This window comes from Perissodus microlepis, chromosome 6 (genome assembly GCF_051167445.1).
Source record: "Perissodus microlepis isolate ML-2025 ecotype Zambia chromosome 6, ASM5116744v1, whole genome shotgun sequence".
Lineage (NCBI taxonomy): Eukaryota > Metazoa > Chordata > Actinopteri > Cichliformes > Cichlidae > Perissodus > Perissodus microlepis.
Window position 1 is genome coordinate 25,489,210 of NC_140466.1, and position 18,038 is coordinate 25,507,247.

At 39.7% G+C, this 18,038-nt stretch overlaps 1 protein-coding gene across 11 annotated transcripts in view; it reads right to left on the reverse strand.

The window, feature by feature from the left end:
- lrba (LPS-responsive vesicle trafficking, beach and anchor containing) overlaps positions 1-18,038 on the reverse strand; it is a 175,428-nt gene that overhangs the window by 66,188 nt on the left and 91,202 nt on the right. For 4 of the 11 annotated variants that reach the window (XM_084931650.1, XM_084931652.1, XM_084931649.1 and 1 more), the window contains exons 37-40: positions 7,718-7,860; positions 7,377-7,391; positions 2,863-3,006; positions 965-1,101 (exon numbers count right to left, since the gene is read on the reverse strand). In XM_084931650.1, coding sequence (XP_084787776.1) covers positions 965-1,101; positions 2,863-3,006; positions 7,377-7,391; positions 7,718-7,860 — 439 coding nt within the window. The remainder of the gene's footprint in view (positions 1-964; positions 1,102-2,862; positions 3,007-7,376; positions 7,392-7,717; positions 7,861-18,038) is intronic. The other 7 variants (XM_084931659.1, XM_084931658.1, XM_084931657.1 and 4 more) reach the window with 3 other exon arrangements.

The window sequence follows — 18,038 nt, forward strand, 5'->3', positions numbered from 1 at the left end:
TGATGAAACACAGGCAGAAAAAAGATTAATATGATTTAGCAATTTATTTATTTTTTTTTACTTTTTTATTTTTAAAAGGCCCATTTTAGGCCATAAGTTATTGTAAGAGTGCCAAGCTCAACGGGGTTGGATTTTTTTGGGTTGTTGTTTTTTAAATGAATGTAAATCCAGGCTCTGGTGTTAATGTGTAGGTCTGGCAGCATCTGTGCTCTGTTTGAACAGTGGTACAAGCAAAGGGCCTACAGCAGAGTGAGAAAAAAAAAAAATCTAGTAATGAACTGATTTTACTATTTGAAACCTTTATTGCCATATTTATTTATATTCATTCTGATATAAAACAACACCCAACTAAACGTGGATTTTATTAAAATAACGCTTAAATATATATGATAATTTTACAGAGTCTTAGCCAACACCCACCATACACTGACAACAAACAACCACCTGTAGGTCAGCACTCCTCTTACTGACCAATATTACTAAAACAAATTTAAATCGTTTTTATTTTCAAATCAGAGCATAATTTAATGCAATTTCAACTTTTGTGTTTTTCTTATAGTGATGAAACAAATGCTGCACACTTACATGATACAATTGCTAAATTAGCTGTTATAACAATGTTCTACCAATAAAGATTATTTTTTAAATTAAACTTAAAAAACTTTCAGAGGAAAATAAAATGAGTTTCATAGAATCCAGAAACCACTGTAAAGAGAAAATAAAACACAGACGCAGTTGGAATCCAACCTTATGGTAACTTCAACCGCGTCTCCTCTTTAACAAATGTTTAGAAAAGCTTACAAATGAACTAAAAAAATATTTGATTAATTTTAAAACAAAGCAGACATAAAAACACACAAGCTTCTGTGTGACATTTAGATGCCAGCAGGGCCTATCGGAAATCCAAGCATGTCTTCTGTAAGTGACCGTGAGAAACATGATCAATGGAGCTTGAGTCCCTTACCTTTGGATCGATGCTCTTGAAGCTGGGCTCCTCTTCATCCACCTCGAAGTAGAGCTCGGAGGCGGTGATGGACAGGGTGCCTTTTACCACCACAGCCGGAGCCACGAGCTGAGCGCTGGTGCTCATGTTTACTGGGCCTGGAGGACGGACAGAGACACAGGCCGGTCACAAAACGAGAACGTCAAACTGGGGGACCACTGAGCGCTAATGCGAAGCTGTAAAAAGGAAAATCAAAAGAATCTAACCTGATGGAAAAGTTAAAAACAAACCAGGGATCTGGTTAATTCGTGAAAGTTAATCATGGTAAACGGTAAAGATAACGTTAACGTCTGACCACTTTTAAAGCTGACGCACAATCGCGCAGTAACCAACTTCCACGGTATTACTTTTACAATAAAGCTGCCATGTTTTTAAAAAACAAAATGCTTCGGTTGTTTAAAATAATCAGCGTTTTATTGGCAAATTTAAGACAAAACCAAAACACACGAAACAACAGAAGTTCACCAACACGTGTTTTTACTTTATATAATAAAACGGTGTGGGGCAAAAAAGCCGAAAACACTCAAAAAAATGACTGATTAAAAATACTACTTTGCGCCACAACTGTCAAAACTGACTGTTCATCAGGATCCATTGATCGGTGGCTTCTGGGAGAAGCTGTATTTCATCTCTCATCAATCTTAATTTATGCCAGTATGACAATGAGAGCCTGGCTCAGGGGAGCTGTGGGTGGAAGCTCTGCCCGGCTCTGCGCATATGAGCCATTGTATTTGCAGATGTGCGCCGCGAAGCTGCGGGCTTGATTTCCCCGAGCACCCTCGCGCTCTCGCACACGGATGGAATAAACAGATATGTATATAGTCATCCCTTTGCCTGTCGTGAACCCCGTGAGTACTGACATGTTATCCGTGGGTTGAAATAACATTTTTTGTTCCGTTCACTCAAAGACATTCAATTACACCTGGAGCAGACAGCTGCTCAAGAGCACAGCTAAACCTCTCCCGACAACTTCTACGCACTTCTCGCGGGATAAATCACACGATTAGACAGGATTCAGTGTTTAATCCCATTGTCATCCAGATGCATTATATTTATAGCACTCTAAGCCCAATTACTGCAGCTTAGTCTGCTGAGCGCTGTCACTGCGCATAATATGCGGATTACACGGCAATAGGCCTATTAAATGAAGATTATTTAAATAACAGACATTAAAAAAAAAGGAGGTGGGGCAACATCGTGAACTGGAATCTCATTCTCATTCTGCAGCTGCAATAGCTGACCAGGCTCACATGAAGGGAATTTGAAGTTTTATCAAAAGGAAAAACTACCCTCCTTCAATCAGATAATACCTCATTTGAAAAGAGCTATCCTGGGGTAAGCTGCTACTGCCAGATAAAAAAATGTTTAGAGTTGCTGCTTGGGCCTGTGTGTGTACAGTATGTTTGTAAAGCAGACCTCCATTGGCAGAGGCAGGAAAGTTAAGATGCCATGGTGGCACTAGCACTCCAGTGTGCTATGAGAAAGTGATGTATGCTCATTAAAAAGCTGGTTTTCCTTTGTTTATAAAGGAGCTGTACACACAAATTACTCAAGTATGAATGTAAAAAGAAGCACAGCAATATAATAAAACACCAAGGTCATATTGGAAAATCACAGCCTGCTTTGGAAGATAAGGAAGACACTGTTTGGATTTGTTTCATGTATAGATTCCTCGTATTCAATGCAGTAAATCAGAGTTGCACATGTAGCAAAAACTCAAACTACAGTCCCGCCATTTCTTTATTTGGTCTGAACTGCAGGGGGGGGAAATTACAACACAGACACAAATACAAGCAGGGAGGTGGGGGGATGACCGAGGAGCAGGTATGGGAGGTGGCGAACACGAGCTGCTTCTTTACCTGTGACGTTCTCCAGGTCCTTGTCCTCTAGTGACGACAGAGTGTCATCATCTCCGTCGAGGGATGCCTCGCTCTCTGAGTTTTGATTTCCCAGAGCCTGGCTCCTGATGGACTGCTTGCCTTTGAGAATATCATCCTCGGATGCTAGAGTGGGAAGCAGGAGGGGGAAAGAGCCATCTTATTTTGCATTTGAAGTAATTACAGCATAAAAGTCAAGGTTGTATTTCATACTGTAGATCGACGCGACACGAATGCATCCGACTTTATTTTATGACAGTTTAAGGACACAAAAGCTTTCACATCAAGTCGATTTAAAAAAAAAATAAGAAATTGATGCACATTTTTAAAAAAGAAAAGAAAAAACAGCTCTTATAAGCAATCCCCTTACACACAGTAAAAAATAACAGTGGACTAGTCATTTGTATCCATTATCACACAGTGAAAATAAAAGTGTTTGTTTCTTTGTTAAAATCACTTAAAATCAATTGTCAACAGTCTTCCGAGATTCAACTCCAAGTAAAATCTTTTATTTCATTTTCAGAACATAATTAATTTATGTTTTATAAAATGAACAATCCGAGGCCTTTTAGTAAGATAAGGCAAGTTTTTTAATATGATCTGGATGTTATGTTTTTTGCTTTTTTTCACTGAAGTGAGCATATGGTGTGTTTACCCTAAATGCAACTATGTGCATTTGAGTCTTTACCTCGATTCAGCGGTTCAGTGCAGCGCTCACGTGTACTGCATTTTCAGACAGTCACAGCTACGAACAACACGAGACAAAACCCAAATGCAAACACAAGCCTAACTGCATTTTTCCCCCATTTACCATGAAGCATAACAAACACAACTTCACACTCAGGCTTTTCAGACACATTTAAACAAAATGATGGTCACACACTTCCCGTTTTGATTTTAGCTGACACAACTTCTTTAAAAAGACAAAAAAAATCTGCAAATCTGCAAACATTTACAGAGCCCCATACTTCCCCAGCGGTGCATGGTAAAGATCCACAGACGCAAGTTCACAACACAAAGACTGGCTGGCAAGTCTTCTACATTTGTAAACATAGCTGGCAATACAGTGAGTGCTTTCACTGCTTCTGTGCACGACTTTGTGTTCTAATCCAGCACTCAGCTGCAAGTAACCACGTTCAGTCTGGCGAGTCGCTGAACGCATATCCAGGGGATTTTTTGTCATCACCACCTGGGATTGCGGTAGAGATCAATTGCACTTCCTAAAAATGCACAGCCGTGTAGCCGTACACTTTGAAACTGCTAGACGAGCGCGGCTAAAAAATCTCTTGTCATGGAAAATATGCAGCTCACTGATATTTAGAATGGCCTTCCTGTAATTAAGCCTCCCTGGAGGATTCTTTAGTTAGCAGCACTGAAATTACTACCAGCTCCCCTAATACGTACCACATGCCATTGTATTCGCACCAAGCAAGTGGACAGGGGACTTGTCAGAGGAGCTTAAAAACAGAAATGTATTTGAACTTCTATGCATTGCATGCTCAGCAATTATTCTCCCCCTCATATTAAGACGGCGCTAACACACAGTATCAAGCCATGAAAACCTCAAACAGCTTATAAATAGCTCTTCGGTCTATTCACTGAAGTACATGCAACACAAATAACGACAACTCCGCATATTGTGGGTGTGTGCGAGTCCATTAGGAGCCATTTTGGCTAAAGTTACATCACTTATCACCAGAAACATAAAAGTGGACATAAGTGACAAGCTGTGTGCCAGCCTCCCAGCCTTCCTGTTCTTAAAGTAGGTAACTTTTTCTCTTTTTTGAATATGACGTGCGTGTGTGTGCTTGGGAATTATGTGGAGCATACAAACTCATGAAACGGAACTTCAGCTTTAGTGTACAAACATTCAGCCTGGAATTTAACCCACAGAGAGTGTGTGTGTGTGTGTGTGTGTGTGTGACAACAATATGAAATTAACTAAAATGAACTACAACTGTTCTAATACTTATGAAACAACTCCTCCACCCCCCCCCCAACAATTTTTCTTTTTTTTAAGAACTTTAAGAAAAAGAAAAAAAAGAAAAGGGAATTTTTTTTTTTTTTTTTTTTTAAAAAAGGAAAAGAAAAGGAATTAAAATAATACAACTTTAGCTTTAACATCACAGCTTTTACCATCTTGTTAATCACTGTAATGCTTTTAAATTATGCCGTGATTACAAGCTATGCGTGGAGCGGGAGTGCCACATTAAGAAAAAAATCCACGGCACTTCAACCTCATCACTCATCACGCAGGGAGCAGAAATGTACATAAATCCCAACTGGTTACACTCTTTCCAGGACCCCTTTTCCCTCGCTGAGAGGTTCAACTACCTGCTTATACAACACAAGGCATGCATGGTCGCGGCAATTAAATTGTCAGAATTAACAAATTTGTTTTTAACGGGAGCGTAGCCAGGAGTGTGGTCATGAGGCGAGTATTGATTACCAGAACAGAGACATTAGTCTTCAGGTATTTACTCTGCCACCTCTGGTACACGGGCCCGGGACCAGACCAAATCAATCCCTAGAAAAGATGGTTCTTTCCAGCTGTAAATACATAACAGCCTACTCAAGCCCTACTGGCAGCCACACACTCTCCTGTGGAAATCATCTTGGCACTGTATGAATGATAACAGTTGTCTATATCTTTAACACAGAAATGCTTTTTTTTTTTTTTTGCACATATTTCCCCAATCTTAAGAGCAAAGCATGATTAATGGAAAATAAAATGCTTTTAGAATATATCAACAAGTAAAAACTGCATTTTTTCCCCCTCTTTGCTTCCAATTTTCTGATTACGTGAGAGATGTGAAAAGCACTGCCACAGGTAGCTAGCAAATGAGGGTAAATTCAGGCTTGATCTTATGCTAAATATTTTCTTAGGGAGCGAGACTGCATTTTCCCTTCTGCATCTGATGAATATAATTACAGCCAGATATGACCTTTGTGCTCTGTTTGAAAACTCAGCCCTGCGTTCTCATCCCGAGCTGCACTTCCGTAACAAATGTCGGGTCGACTAAAACAAGACAAAAGGTTACATCAGAAAATGTATGCCGTCAGGCTTCACTGTCAAAGAGTTATTTTAATGATATATTCCCATAGTTTATCCAGGTAGTATACTCTCAGGAGGCAGCGCAGTCTTTCCAAAACTGGCCGCTGGCTATTTTTACACAGGCTTGACTTTGAAACTAAATATTGTTTGCAGGAATTTGTCTTCTTCCACCAGTGATGGATGTATAGAGCACATGAGCTGAAATTATTTTAGATATAGCAGAATACCAGACCGAATACCTGAATAACCAAAACATAAGGAACTCTTTCCGTGTGAATGTCTTTTCCTCTACTAAAAACTGTTTTTTTAAAAAGGCAACGATAGAGCATGAGTATGTCTGTTCTCTGTCGTTACTTAGCTGAAGGGAAAACATTGAGGAATTCAAACAGAAAGTAAAAATTTGGAGCATTGCTGCAGAGGAACAGCAACCAGCTGGACTCTGGCCTCGTTCCCCAGCTGCCTCCACACTGCAGCCATTACTGCAGAGCAGAGGTCTCCCAGGATCCGGGGTTCCCAAACATTTATTGCTTTTAGATCGTATTCTTATTGAATCCTGTCACACCTGCCATTTGTCTTTAAGAATGATAACGCATTTAAAGGGTAGTTTTGCAGGTGACACACTGAGGACATTTTTGGCTCGGAAATGTCCATCTTTCTATTTTTTTATTTTATTTTTTTTTAGGAGAAGGCAATTGATTGTGTTGGTTAATCTTGATGTAAACGCCAGGGGTGAGCTGGATACTTGCAAAAAATGAAGGATTATATGCACTTTTTCCTGCAGGAATGTGTGACTTAGACTCTGCTGTTAGCTGATAACTAATCTTGTAATCAGACAAAGATGGGGGGGTCTACATTATAGTGGTAAAGGAAAAAAGAAGTCAGTGTTGTTGGTGTTCACTGTCAGAACTGATTATCCCAGACCATGTAAAATATAATTATCAGTAACTGAGGCCTTTCTTCAACTCCAGTTTGCATTTTTGCTAGCATTCTAATAAACTTGAAGGACCAGCACAATGTTTACTGTTAAATAATATTAGACATGACTTACACATATTAGTGGCAAATTAATAGCAAAAGCTAAAGTCTTAGCACAGGAGGTTCTATTATGTTTGGGGGGATTTTGCTGGCATTGCTGGGGTCTGTGTTCTCATTTAGTGAGTTGAGTGATTGGACACAAAGTTGTTCTGACCGATCACCTTCATCCTGTGATCAAACACTTCTATCTTAATGGGTGTGGCTTCTTTTAAGGGTGGCAAAAAAAAACCCCAAAGCAAACAAGGACCTAATGGATGGTTTGATTAATATGAAAAATTATATACATTTAATTTCAACTCTAAAAGTTATGAAAATTTTTCCTGAAATGAAAAGTTCAAATCCGACAGTGATCCTTCATTCGAAAGGTGAAAAAAAGAAAATATGAGGCTGAGTGAATGTTACTTACCACTTATATCAGCCACTGTTATGCAGCCAAGAAAAAAAAAGAATAAATAAATACGTCATGTTATCCACAACATCTCAGTTAAACATGTTCTGAATAAAGCAAGCCAATACGAAGGCGGTAGTTCGGTTTTGCATAATGGGTGGCTGTCTATGAAATTACCTGTGTGTGAAATTCAAATGTGGGTGTTTTTTTTCTCCTCCGTTTTGTGGTACAATAAATCATTTATTGCAGTGTGAGGACTAATTTTTATTGCCTTGTACCTGGTGCTACCACCAAATGAGTAAGAAAGGCTGTGCAATGAACAGGCGGGGGAGCGGGGAAGGTGGGGGGGGGGGGCAAACCTGATGGATGAGACTGACCATGTTCAGCCACAGCTTTGAGCGTAGCTTCTGAGTGACTGGATCCAAAGGGGTTCCTGACGCAGCGACATCGCCGTCTTAAATCGTCCTCCCAGTAGTCTAGGCGCCAGAAGTCCCTCGGCCTGCTGCAACGAGACAGAGGTAGCACATGTGTTAGCAATTACCAGCCAGCATGGTATAGCAGCCCAGCATTAGCACTTGGTCCGAGCAAGCATACATAAAGCCAGCATTGTGTTTGGAGGGCTCCCCCCCCAAAACTCTTAGAATTTGTCTTTAAAAACATTCACTTACACACAAGCTGAAATCCCACATCATTGTATCCCTGCCCCTGACAATGAGGCTCTCCATCCCGGAAGCAAAGGTGCTCTCTTTTTTTAGTTTTATCCCCCTCTTTTGATTCTCTCTTTGGGAAGAGGAGCTGAGTAAGTGTGCGCCATCACAGTTCAAAGAGTAAACGACAGTGTGATCATTTTGCACACACTGTTGTTAACTTTTAATGAGGACGGTGACGCAGGCTATAAAAGAACTCCTATTTTTATTATTTAAAATATTTAGTAAAATCAAGAGACTGAAGGCACAACAAAGCGTCGCAGCAGTCATTTTGTTCTGTTTAGGTGCTTTTATTTCTTTTCTTTTTATTAGGACAGCGGTCCCCAACCTTTTTTGCGCCACGGACCAGTTTGTACCCGACAATATTTTCACGGACCGGCCTTTAAGGTGTCGCGGATAAATACAACAAAATAAAACTAGTACCGGTACCGAAAAAAATAAGATTTATTCATAACACACGTGAAAAGACCCAGGAAAACAGAGTTAACGAAAAAAACGATAACAAAATAACGCTAAAAACCGATAAAAACCCTGAAAACCATACATTTCACACCCGAGCCTCACTCTCGCGGCCCGGTACCAAATGACTCACGGACCGTTACCGGTCCGTGGCCCGGGGGTTGGGGACCGCTGTATTAGGAAATCAGTTCCTTTGGTAACTAGGCAGCAAGAAAAACTAACTGTTTAAATGTAATGATGAAAAACTCAGACTGGAGGAAAAAATAACATGTTCTTGGCTATTTAGTGAGACTAAATCCTAACTGACTCAAGTCAAATAGTCCTTTTTCTTGAACTAAATGTTTCAAAGGGGAAAAATTAGGAAGTATAGAAATTCTCATCTGGCATTACGCTGATGTCACTGAACTGAGTTTAGAGAGCTGCTTCGCCGTTAGTGAGGTAATGTAAATGTTTTCTCTGGTGTGTGAAAAATACGTCTTATTAATCAGCAGAATACGCTCTCATTACACACACATTTACATGTTACATCTTTGACTATGTTGATCCTAGAAGCCAGTAAAACCAAGTCTACTTTTAGTCATCAGTGATGACAAAAATCAATCCTTAAACATTACGAAGTAAAAATTTATAAAAACCTTTTGCTCATAAGAGGCTGAAGTGAATTGTGCGAATGTTAAAGTTGTAGGAAGACACGGTTTATGGTTTCAGTGGCATTGGCTACGACGGGAGAACCCCAGCATGCTTTATGCGATCTACTACTGAATGCCGCTCCGGCCGGGAGCTCCTCACAAATCTTCAGTCCAACACCAATGATCACACAGGGGCCTCTAAAAGGGAAAAGAGCTATACGCAAGAAAATAAATACAATTTCCAAGCAGGTCCTTTAAAACCCTGCACGCCCTAGCTAATGAAAACCACTGATTATTTGATTTATCTAGATATTTTTTTAAAAAAGGGGAGGAAAAAAAATCTGCCTCAAACGGCTGACAAGTGGACAGTGGCAGCTGCTCGGCATATATTTATAGTAGAGTAGATAGAAATAATGCATGAAAATGTTTAGCCGTGAAACCAAAAACTGGAGAAAATGAATATTAATGTTGTATATTCAGAGCTGTGAATTGAAAGCGAGCGTGTGTGTGCTGAATGCAAGCTAGACCGACGCTGGGGACAGAGATCTGTGCAGGACCAGATTTCTCAGTGGTGACAAAGCCTGTGCTCTATGTTTGCATGTGATAGCCCCCGCACGCAAATGGCCACTTCATCATCCCGCCTGCAATTTCATTCATCTATGAAAATAATTATCAAGGTTGTGCAAGCAGCTCTGAATCGGGATGGGCTCGTCTCTCATCTCATGGAAGGTGGGGATCTGTCCAGTTCACACAATACACATTAATCCATCAGGAGGGGGAACCACTGCCTGGAGTAATTAGTTACGGCATGGAGCGGACTGCGTTTGCCACTCATATTCATCCAGGGCAGAGGCGACAGTGGAAGCCCTAATGATAGGCTGCTAGAAGAGGTGGACGTACGATGAAAGATACCTCGTCATCAATCCCCAATATGAGCGCCGCTATAACAAGAATGGAGATGTACAGCACTATGCAATCCCCCCCAACACAAGCTGAGTGTGTTTCCACAAAGATAATAAATTATTCAGGGCTCATCCATCCTCCTCTGGTATCCTTGGCAGAATTTACTGAAGCACCATTCTTCAAAATAACAACAATTAAAATAACAAAAGGGCCCACGTTGTGCTGTGGCTCGCGCCAACCACTTGTGTAATTAGTAATTAGTTCGGTCATAAAAAAGGTGTCTGGAAGGCCCGCTCGTTAAGCCGGAAGTGAGCGCCGGCAGCTGATGACAGTGGTGGAGAATCAGAGGCCGTCTGCGTGCATGATTTCAAGTATGAGCAGTACTTTTATGCTGTATACACCAGTGCTTTCAAGCCATACATGGGGCTGTGTGTTTGTGCGTTATGGAGGAAACGTTGAGCCATGCTAAGCTTTTCTAATGTGGACCACATTGGCTACTGAAGCAACCCGGTGCACAAGAATTTTATGTGAGGCTGTAAATTCTATTTACCTTCTTTTCTTTCTTTTTTCCTTTTTTCAAAAACATCTTTGGATGGAAGTTTACCAACACACAGAACAAATGGCAGAGTGCAAGTTTCTCCTTTTGTGTAGCCCCGATTTTTCTCTCTAATCTGTAAACAGAACAGCTACCCCTCCAATTTAATCAACTCAACACAAACCACCAACGCCACTGCGAGGAAATATTTTACTAGTTGGGCTCTTTAAGATTTCAGTTGTGCTACTAAATTCTCCATTTACATCAAAACAAAGGACGAGTCCAAGTAGATCTGGCACGGTTAGGTGACATAATAAATAAATGCTTTAATCGTGAGACGTATTCAGTCAGTATGAAGCGGTTGTATCAGGATTAATGAAATGCTTATTTGTGGGGGGGAAGTTTAGAAAAGTGGAGGGCTAACTGAATTATATTACCTCTTCTACTATTAACTGTTCCCATGTATACACACACAAGTGGCGTCTACCCAAATAAAAATCAAGAATCAAAGTTATTTAAGGATCTCGATATGATGGCTGTTGAGTGAAATTACAATATTTAAACATGTTTTGAAAGGGTTTGTCCATAAAAGGTCTATAACACTTATTCCCAGCTCAAATATTGTGATTTCAAACAAATACAAAGTGTTTTTTTTCCTTTTTATACATAACTTAACCTTTTAAATCTGGATATCTTTTGTTTACTTTGTTTTATTGACAATTACACATGCATGCTTCACTAACCCATAATCCCCTTAGTGAGTAAACAGAGTTTAATTAGGCAACATACAGTAACACACACATATATATTTATATTTTTATACTGTTTATTCATTAGAAATTCCCTTCTTAAAAATTTTGCCCATAGAAAAAAAATTTAATAAGATGTGTTGACACTTTCTGAATAGGACTGCATGACTTTATGGTCCTTTTGATTTTATTGTACCAAAATCAAAATAAAGATTTAGATTTTGAATAATGTCCTCTCTATTAATAATCATAAACTACTGATATTTCTGGGTTTCTAAGTACTTATTTTTGAGTCCCAGAACTTTTTACTATTAATAAATGTGGCATTTAAACATGTTAATAGATTCTGTCTGCGAGTCCTTAAAGTCTGATAGTACAGTTAGCTCTGTGCCAGCATTCAGGATTTAAAGACAAGGAGAAATGAGGACTATTTTGGGCTGCTATTTTCAGTTTTTGTTGTTGTTTTTTTATTTTAAAATATCAAAATACAAAAAAAAAAAAAAAAAAAAAATCATCCAACTGCCTTCCTGACGCTATTATGTTTTGTTGATTTTAGCATTTTCTACATTTTAGGGGTGAACATGAAGAAAGAGGCAGGAGAAATCTAGGTTCGCACAGGTTTCTATTAAAAACGGTATGTAAATGATAAAATGACCTTTATCACAGCGAGCGTGACACGCAGAGTGAATCTACTTTCATATATCACCACAAGCGACTGCACTTTGCCACAAACAGTCATTCATAACCTTTCTGCTAAATTCATTTGGATACAGTCAATGAGACCTGCATATGCACCGGAGATTTTCCTCCCTTGCTTATTTTATATTAATGCCACTTCCTATTGGCAGCCCTCAAATTGCTCAAACATTGCTGCTATCCCCAAGATCATTTTGCTTTGATTTGCATAAACCATGTGTTTAGAAGAAACGGGAGAGAGCGAAGAAGATTGAGGATTTGTCATGTTGAGGACTGGTTGCTGGAGGACTGGCTCTTTGTCAAACGGTGGCAGCGATCGCCTTGACGGGCTCTCCAGACTCAAATTAAAATGAAACAGGACCAAATACCTTCCCGCTGAAATTGTTTGGCATGATTAAGTCTTGCCGGAGTGATTTTCTACATGTGCATCAATGCCTATCCTTCCCGCTACAATGAGGTGTACAGGACACCATCTACATATGTGGATGTTAATTTACCTCTGCTAATGTTGTTTACCAGATTCACCAGAGGTGATACCAGGGTCACAGACACGACGACATTTCCATCTCATCCCCTTAAATGACAGTGCACGTGTAATCTTGCCTATCCTTACTATTAATCACAGTATAAAGTCATTTAATTTGTCTTTTTTTAATATAAGCTTAACCCAACATTACACGAGGGCCGTAATGAGAAAATTATTAAAACATATCTAATTAAAGAATATTAATATGTTTAGAGAGGGGAAAAAAAGAGGTAAAAGCCTTCAGTGCGGGTGAATTCCTTACCTAACATCTATGAAAAGTCCCTGTATGTTCACTTGCTTTGCTTTTATCACTCTAGTGTTCACTCCCTAACACACCAGAGCGCTCAAGCTCTCATTACTGGCACAACGTAAGCCGCTACCACTCCGTCCAATTAACTCCAATTCATCCAAGAGCTTTCAAAAAGTGATCTGATAAAAGAGAGCATGATATTGCATCTCTGCAACATCACCAGCTTGTGAGGATCAAAGCACTCCCATGGGTGGATGGCAAAAGGCTGCAGACTCCCCACAATGCAGTGCAGCCAAATGAAATAATGCAAATCAAGCCCTAATTACCATCAGCTTACTGTGAGGCTTCCAATTAGCAGCAATTACACTCAGTAAATTCACCAACAAAGGCTAGATGATTACACACTAATTATATCAGATTTCATGGGACGTAAAAGGAAAAGTGCTGGATTAGTAAAGCAGTAAATATTGACCAAAGACAGGATCGTTTACCGTGCTGTGAAAACATTTAAAGAAAACCCGTCCAGCTTCTGCTCCCAGCTTCGGCTCCTTTTTTTTTTTTTTTGCTGATAAGTATCATCTAAATATCAAATACATACTAAATAGCATCCGCAGACTTCCACTGTGACAGCAATGAAGTGGTACCATCTGTATTTTTGATGAAGAGTCACATTTTTCCTGCCATTTTGACAACATGCATTTAAGGCCATTTATCATCAGTACTGCTAGGTAATGAGGGCATCCACTGGACCGGAGTTGCATAATTCTGCCATTACTGTCCCATTGTAATAATCTTCTGACCTCTAGCTTTCAGAGCTGATCTTGAATGCTGTGACAAATCTGAACACGTACCCACATTTCTAACACACGCTCCCCCAAAGAAAAACATAGGGGAGAAGCTCAAGGTCAGCTGAGATAGGAAGTCTGAGGAAAAGGGCCTTTTTTCACCCCCCAAAGGAGTCTGAAGGTCCCCATTCATAACAGAAACTTGGGGTCATGTTTAACCTCGCACGACAAAACTCAGGAGCCTGACATTAAAATAAAAAGAAGAGGACATTTGTGAAATATCAGTTTTAAAACTTTTCCTTTTAAAGCAACAAAACAAGGCAGGTGATTTCAAATCCTCCGGGACAAAAAAGGAAAATTCTAAAATAATACATTTCAGTTTATTACGTTTAAATTACACCAAATTACAAACAATCTTTTGGGAAACTTAGTAGCACATGTTCTCCTCTCTTTTCCACTCTATGTAGACAGTAGGTCTATTATGCTTTTTCCTTCAGTGCCCCAAAGAACCACTACAACACTCGACAACCTCATGTAGGGCTGTCGCCTATTCACGAGCACCTCCTCCCCTCTCTCCATCATATGGCTGCGTGCATTACACCACTGATAATCCAGAGTGTGTGCATGTGTGTGTCAAGTGCAGCAGTAACTATAATGACCCTGTTAGTTATCTCGATTTGGAGAAGAAGAAAAAAATGCAATTAACATCAGCATGTGCACACATAAATTTCCCCTTTACAAATACATATTTTATCATTTTTATCATATTGCAAAATAACAATTTATGGAAGAATTACAGTTTTAAATTAGATTATACAGGTGTATCAAAGTGGACTGAAGTGTTTGAGCCTGAATATGCTTCAGTAATAAGAAGTCACTGAAGATACGGTTAGAGTCTTGTTTTTATTTTTTAACCACTGTTTTAAAAATTCAGCCCATTAATATTAGTATCAGCATTAATAACTAGTATTAACTCTAAACGTCACCGAGCTTACCCGTCAAACTTATCCGGATTGAACTTGAACTCAGACACAGGGGCTGTGAAGTAAATCTACAAGTAAAGGCAATCCTTCGTCTTCACAATACTACCCTTTCTATAGGAGGGAACCTTGTTGTTTTATGTGTCCTTTTCCTCTCCTATAGCTGCACGACAAAGTGCTGGATTCTAAAGATAAAGGCAATGTTTTTTGGATGGGGGGAGAAAATGTTGAAAGTAGCAAAATAAATGACCTGCTGGTCCCATGGTGTAATTACAGTGGCTGGAAGCATACCAATCTATCAAGAGGAAGAAGGGGGGCTGACACGCTGCAAAGGGGTTAGTCAAAGGAGATAGCCTTTGACTAACTACTGGCCCCGGAACAATCGATACTCTGCAGATATTGCATCCAGGGAGAAAGGAGGGGAAAAGCCCTAAAAACTTCCCAAATGGCTTTTCATTCAGATATTGATCAGCACCCTTTTATCGTGACCTTGCTCCACCAAGGCCATATACTTTCTTAAGGTATATGAAACTCATAAATCTGATAGTTGCTACTGAATCCTGCCTGGCTGTGAGCAGCGAGGCAGGAAGCTAGGGGTGGTGTAATTGTTCTTTCTGGTATCGTGACCTTCTTTCATACTTCCAACTGGCAGTCCCAAACATTTCTAAGATACCGGGAAGTTAGAGAAAAACAAGGACTTGAAGATAAAGTGATGAAATTAGAGCGTGACATTGTGTCTGATGTCTGTGTATTTTATTGCAGAAATAGCTACTAAAGTTAGCATGCTAATTGCCTTGCCTCGAGCAGTCTGATCTTATGATGCGACCAGAGTGGGTGACTGTAGCAGGCAGAGAAGCAGCAATGCTGCGCTGATAAACTGTATATAAAAGATGGGTCTGAAAACTGAAATAAATATGGAAGTGCCTTAAACGTGAATACTTTTTCATGGCTAGCAAGGGGAGAGTTCAAAAGCTAGATTCAAGCAGTAAATATTACTTAGCTTTAAAGCGTCACTGGAAAAAAAGTGATGTTCATTGTTTAAATAAATACCTGATCCCCATTTGAGTTGAACCACAGATAAAGCATGCTTTACTGTGTGACTGAAGAGCTGATATCCTATACGGATCCTGGATGTGGCGAGCAAGATCTTCCCCCAAATTCTTCACATTAGTTTCAAAATAAAAGGAAGGAAACTGTGAAAAGGCTCCGATTCAGGCTTTGCAAACCAACACGTGACACCACAATGGCTACTTCCATCTTTTACATACAGCCTGTAGCAGAAATGCCTCTGGTGATGCTTCCCACTGCTGGAAATGCCTTGAAGTTTGAACTTGCAGCCTGCTTTTTTTTATTATGTAGCCAACTGTATAGAAACAGCGTTGATATTTTTTTTCTAAGTTAGCCATTTGTGATAGGCCATGAAGGACATGTTTATTGCTTTTTTTTTTAGCATTCATGGGCTGCACTGCGATTGTATTACCCACACACAACTTCAAGTGAGGTGCAAAGTCAATTGGTGTGTACAGGTGTACCTCTTATTCTCTCTCACCTGCACATTAAATGACATGCTAAGGAAAGCTGTGTCATAGGTGCATATACAGTATGCGGCCAGCTCAGACATGATGCGTAACCGCTACACTACATTTTTAAAAAAAATAATAAAACAATAATAATAAAAATAATTTAAATGATAGTGATTAAAAATACCCATTTCGACCTAACCACTTTCCTATTGTTGTCATTTTAAGTGATCTAAGTGTAGTTTTTTGAGCCTCGGTCTATACCGCCTCACTTAACCATGGTAACATATGGACATCATCAGCTGTTAATATGTTTCACCATGACATGTTGTTACTATTCCTTACAGGCCCAGCCACTGTAGTGTATATACAGTAGAGGTAAATGTTATCATTAAGGCTATATTCTAATTCATATCTATGAGCCAGACTGCATGGTAGGGCCTTCGTGGCACGTTATTTTATGTAACTGATGGAACGCATGTCTGTCAAACTTGAACAGCTTCCCCAGAGATTTAAGGAACATCCTTTTTGTCCAAGTGCCAGACGCACGTCGCAGTCAGTGATTAATGAATTGGAGGTTTTTATGTTAAACCCGTTTAAGGACTTGGGTGCTGGAGACCGTCTGTGCGCTACAGAGCGTCTCGTTTACAGAGATGAACATAGCTGAAGGCAGCCTTGCATTGCTTCGCGTAGTATGTTTATGCTATATGTTTATGGCTGTATGAAGGCAGATGGATGATCACAACTCGAGCCCCAACTAATTGGTTTTGAAGGAGTCAGGACCTGGACTAAAGGAAACAACTGTCTCTGTCTCAGACGACATGGAAGCTACGCACCGCTACAGCTGCCAAAGCTCAGTACATTGGGTCATGTTTGTGTTTAGACTCCCAAGTATTTATAAGCAAACCAAAAGGCCATTAGCAGTTAAAAATTAGTAGCTAATTCTACACAAGGAAACGGTTTTTCCCTATATAAATCAACATAGTCGTATTTTAGGGCTTATCCCATTTTAAATGAAATGTTAAAGCCAACCCGTTTTGGCTTTGGATTTAATAATAAATTTGGATTGCAAAAAGTAATCCAACTGGAAATAGTTTTTTTTTGTTTTTAAAAATCACTCAATAAAGAATGATCTGTGATCTGAAATCGGGGTGTCTGATAGATACACAGCTATGTACTCTCTCAACATTTAACATTCAGATTTGCAAAATCGATCATCTAAATGGCTCTGTGAAAGGATGGAAGGATGGTGTAGAGAAATGCCACCATCTTGTCTTTGTCTCCATCTAAACTTTTGATCCTCCTGTAACAGATCTCTCTCTCTCCAGTGCTTTGTTTCATCCTTCTCCTCATCTCGCTCTCTCTCCCCGTCTTCCTGCCCCTCTCGTGTCACGCATTTCCGAGAGTCAGTGTATTCTAAACTGTTATGCTCTTGTTTCCTATGGTTATAATCTCCAATGACATGCCAGAGTCCCATTTCCTTTTTCAGCCCTGCATCCACAGTACCAGTGCAGCCTTAATGTACAGTGTGTCCATAAAGCGAGCACGCAACACAGTGCAGACACTGTGCAGACCTCAGCTTTAACACATGCATTACATTCAGTATTATGTATCATAATTGTGATTTAAGTCTGGAATGAAAGCGTACAAGTGGAGATTAATCTGGCTGCCGCAGCTTCTCATGCGGTCGTTTACTGAAATAAACAAATAAATAAAATGTGAACGTGAACGTTCTCGCCGTAGTAACAGTAACTATGTGTCATAAGAATTTATTGTAATTCAGAGATTTGTATTCGGCATCTTATTTTAGTGCTTCCCAATAGACACTGCCAAAACAAACAAACAAACAAACAAACAAACAAAAAACACTGATTATGATTTCTCAGTTTTCCATTCTGACAACGTGACAAAAAGCATTCATGACATGTGGTGATTTTTGAT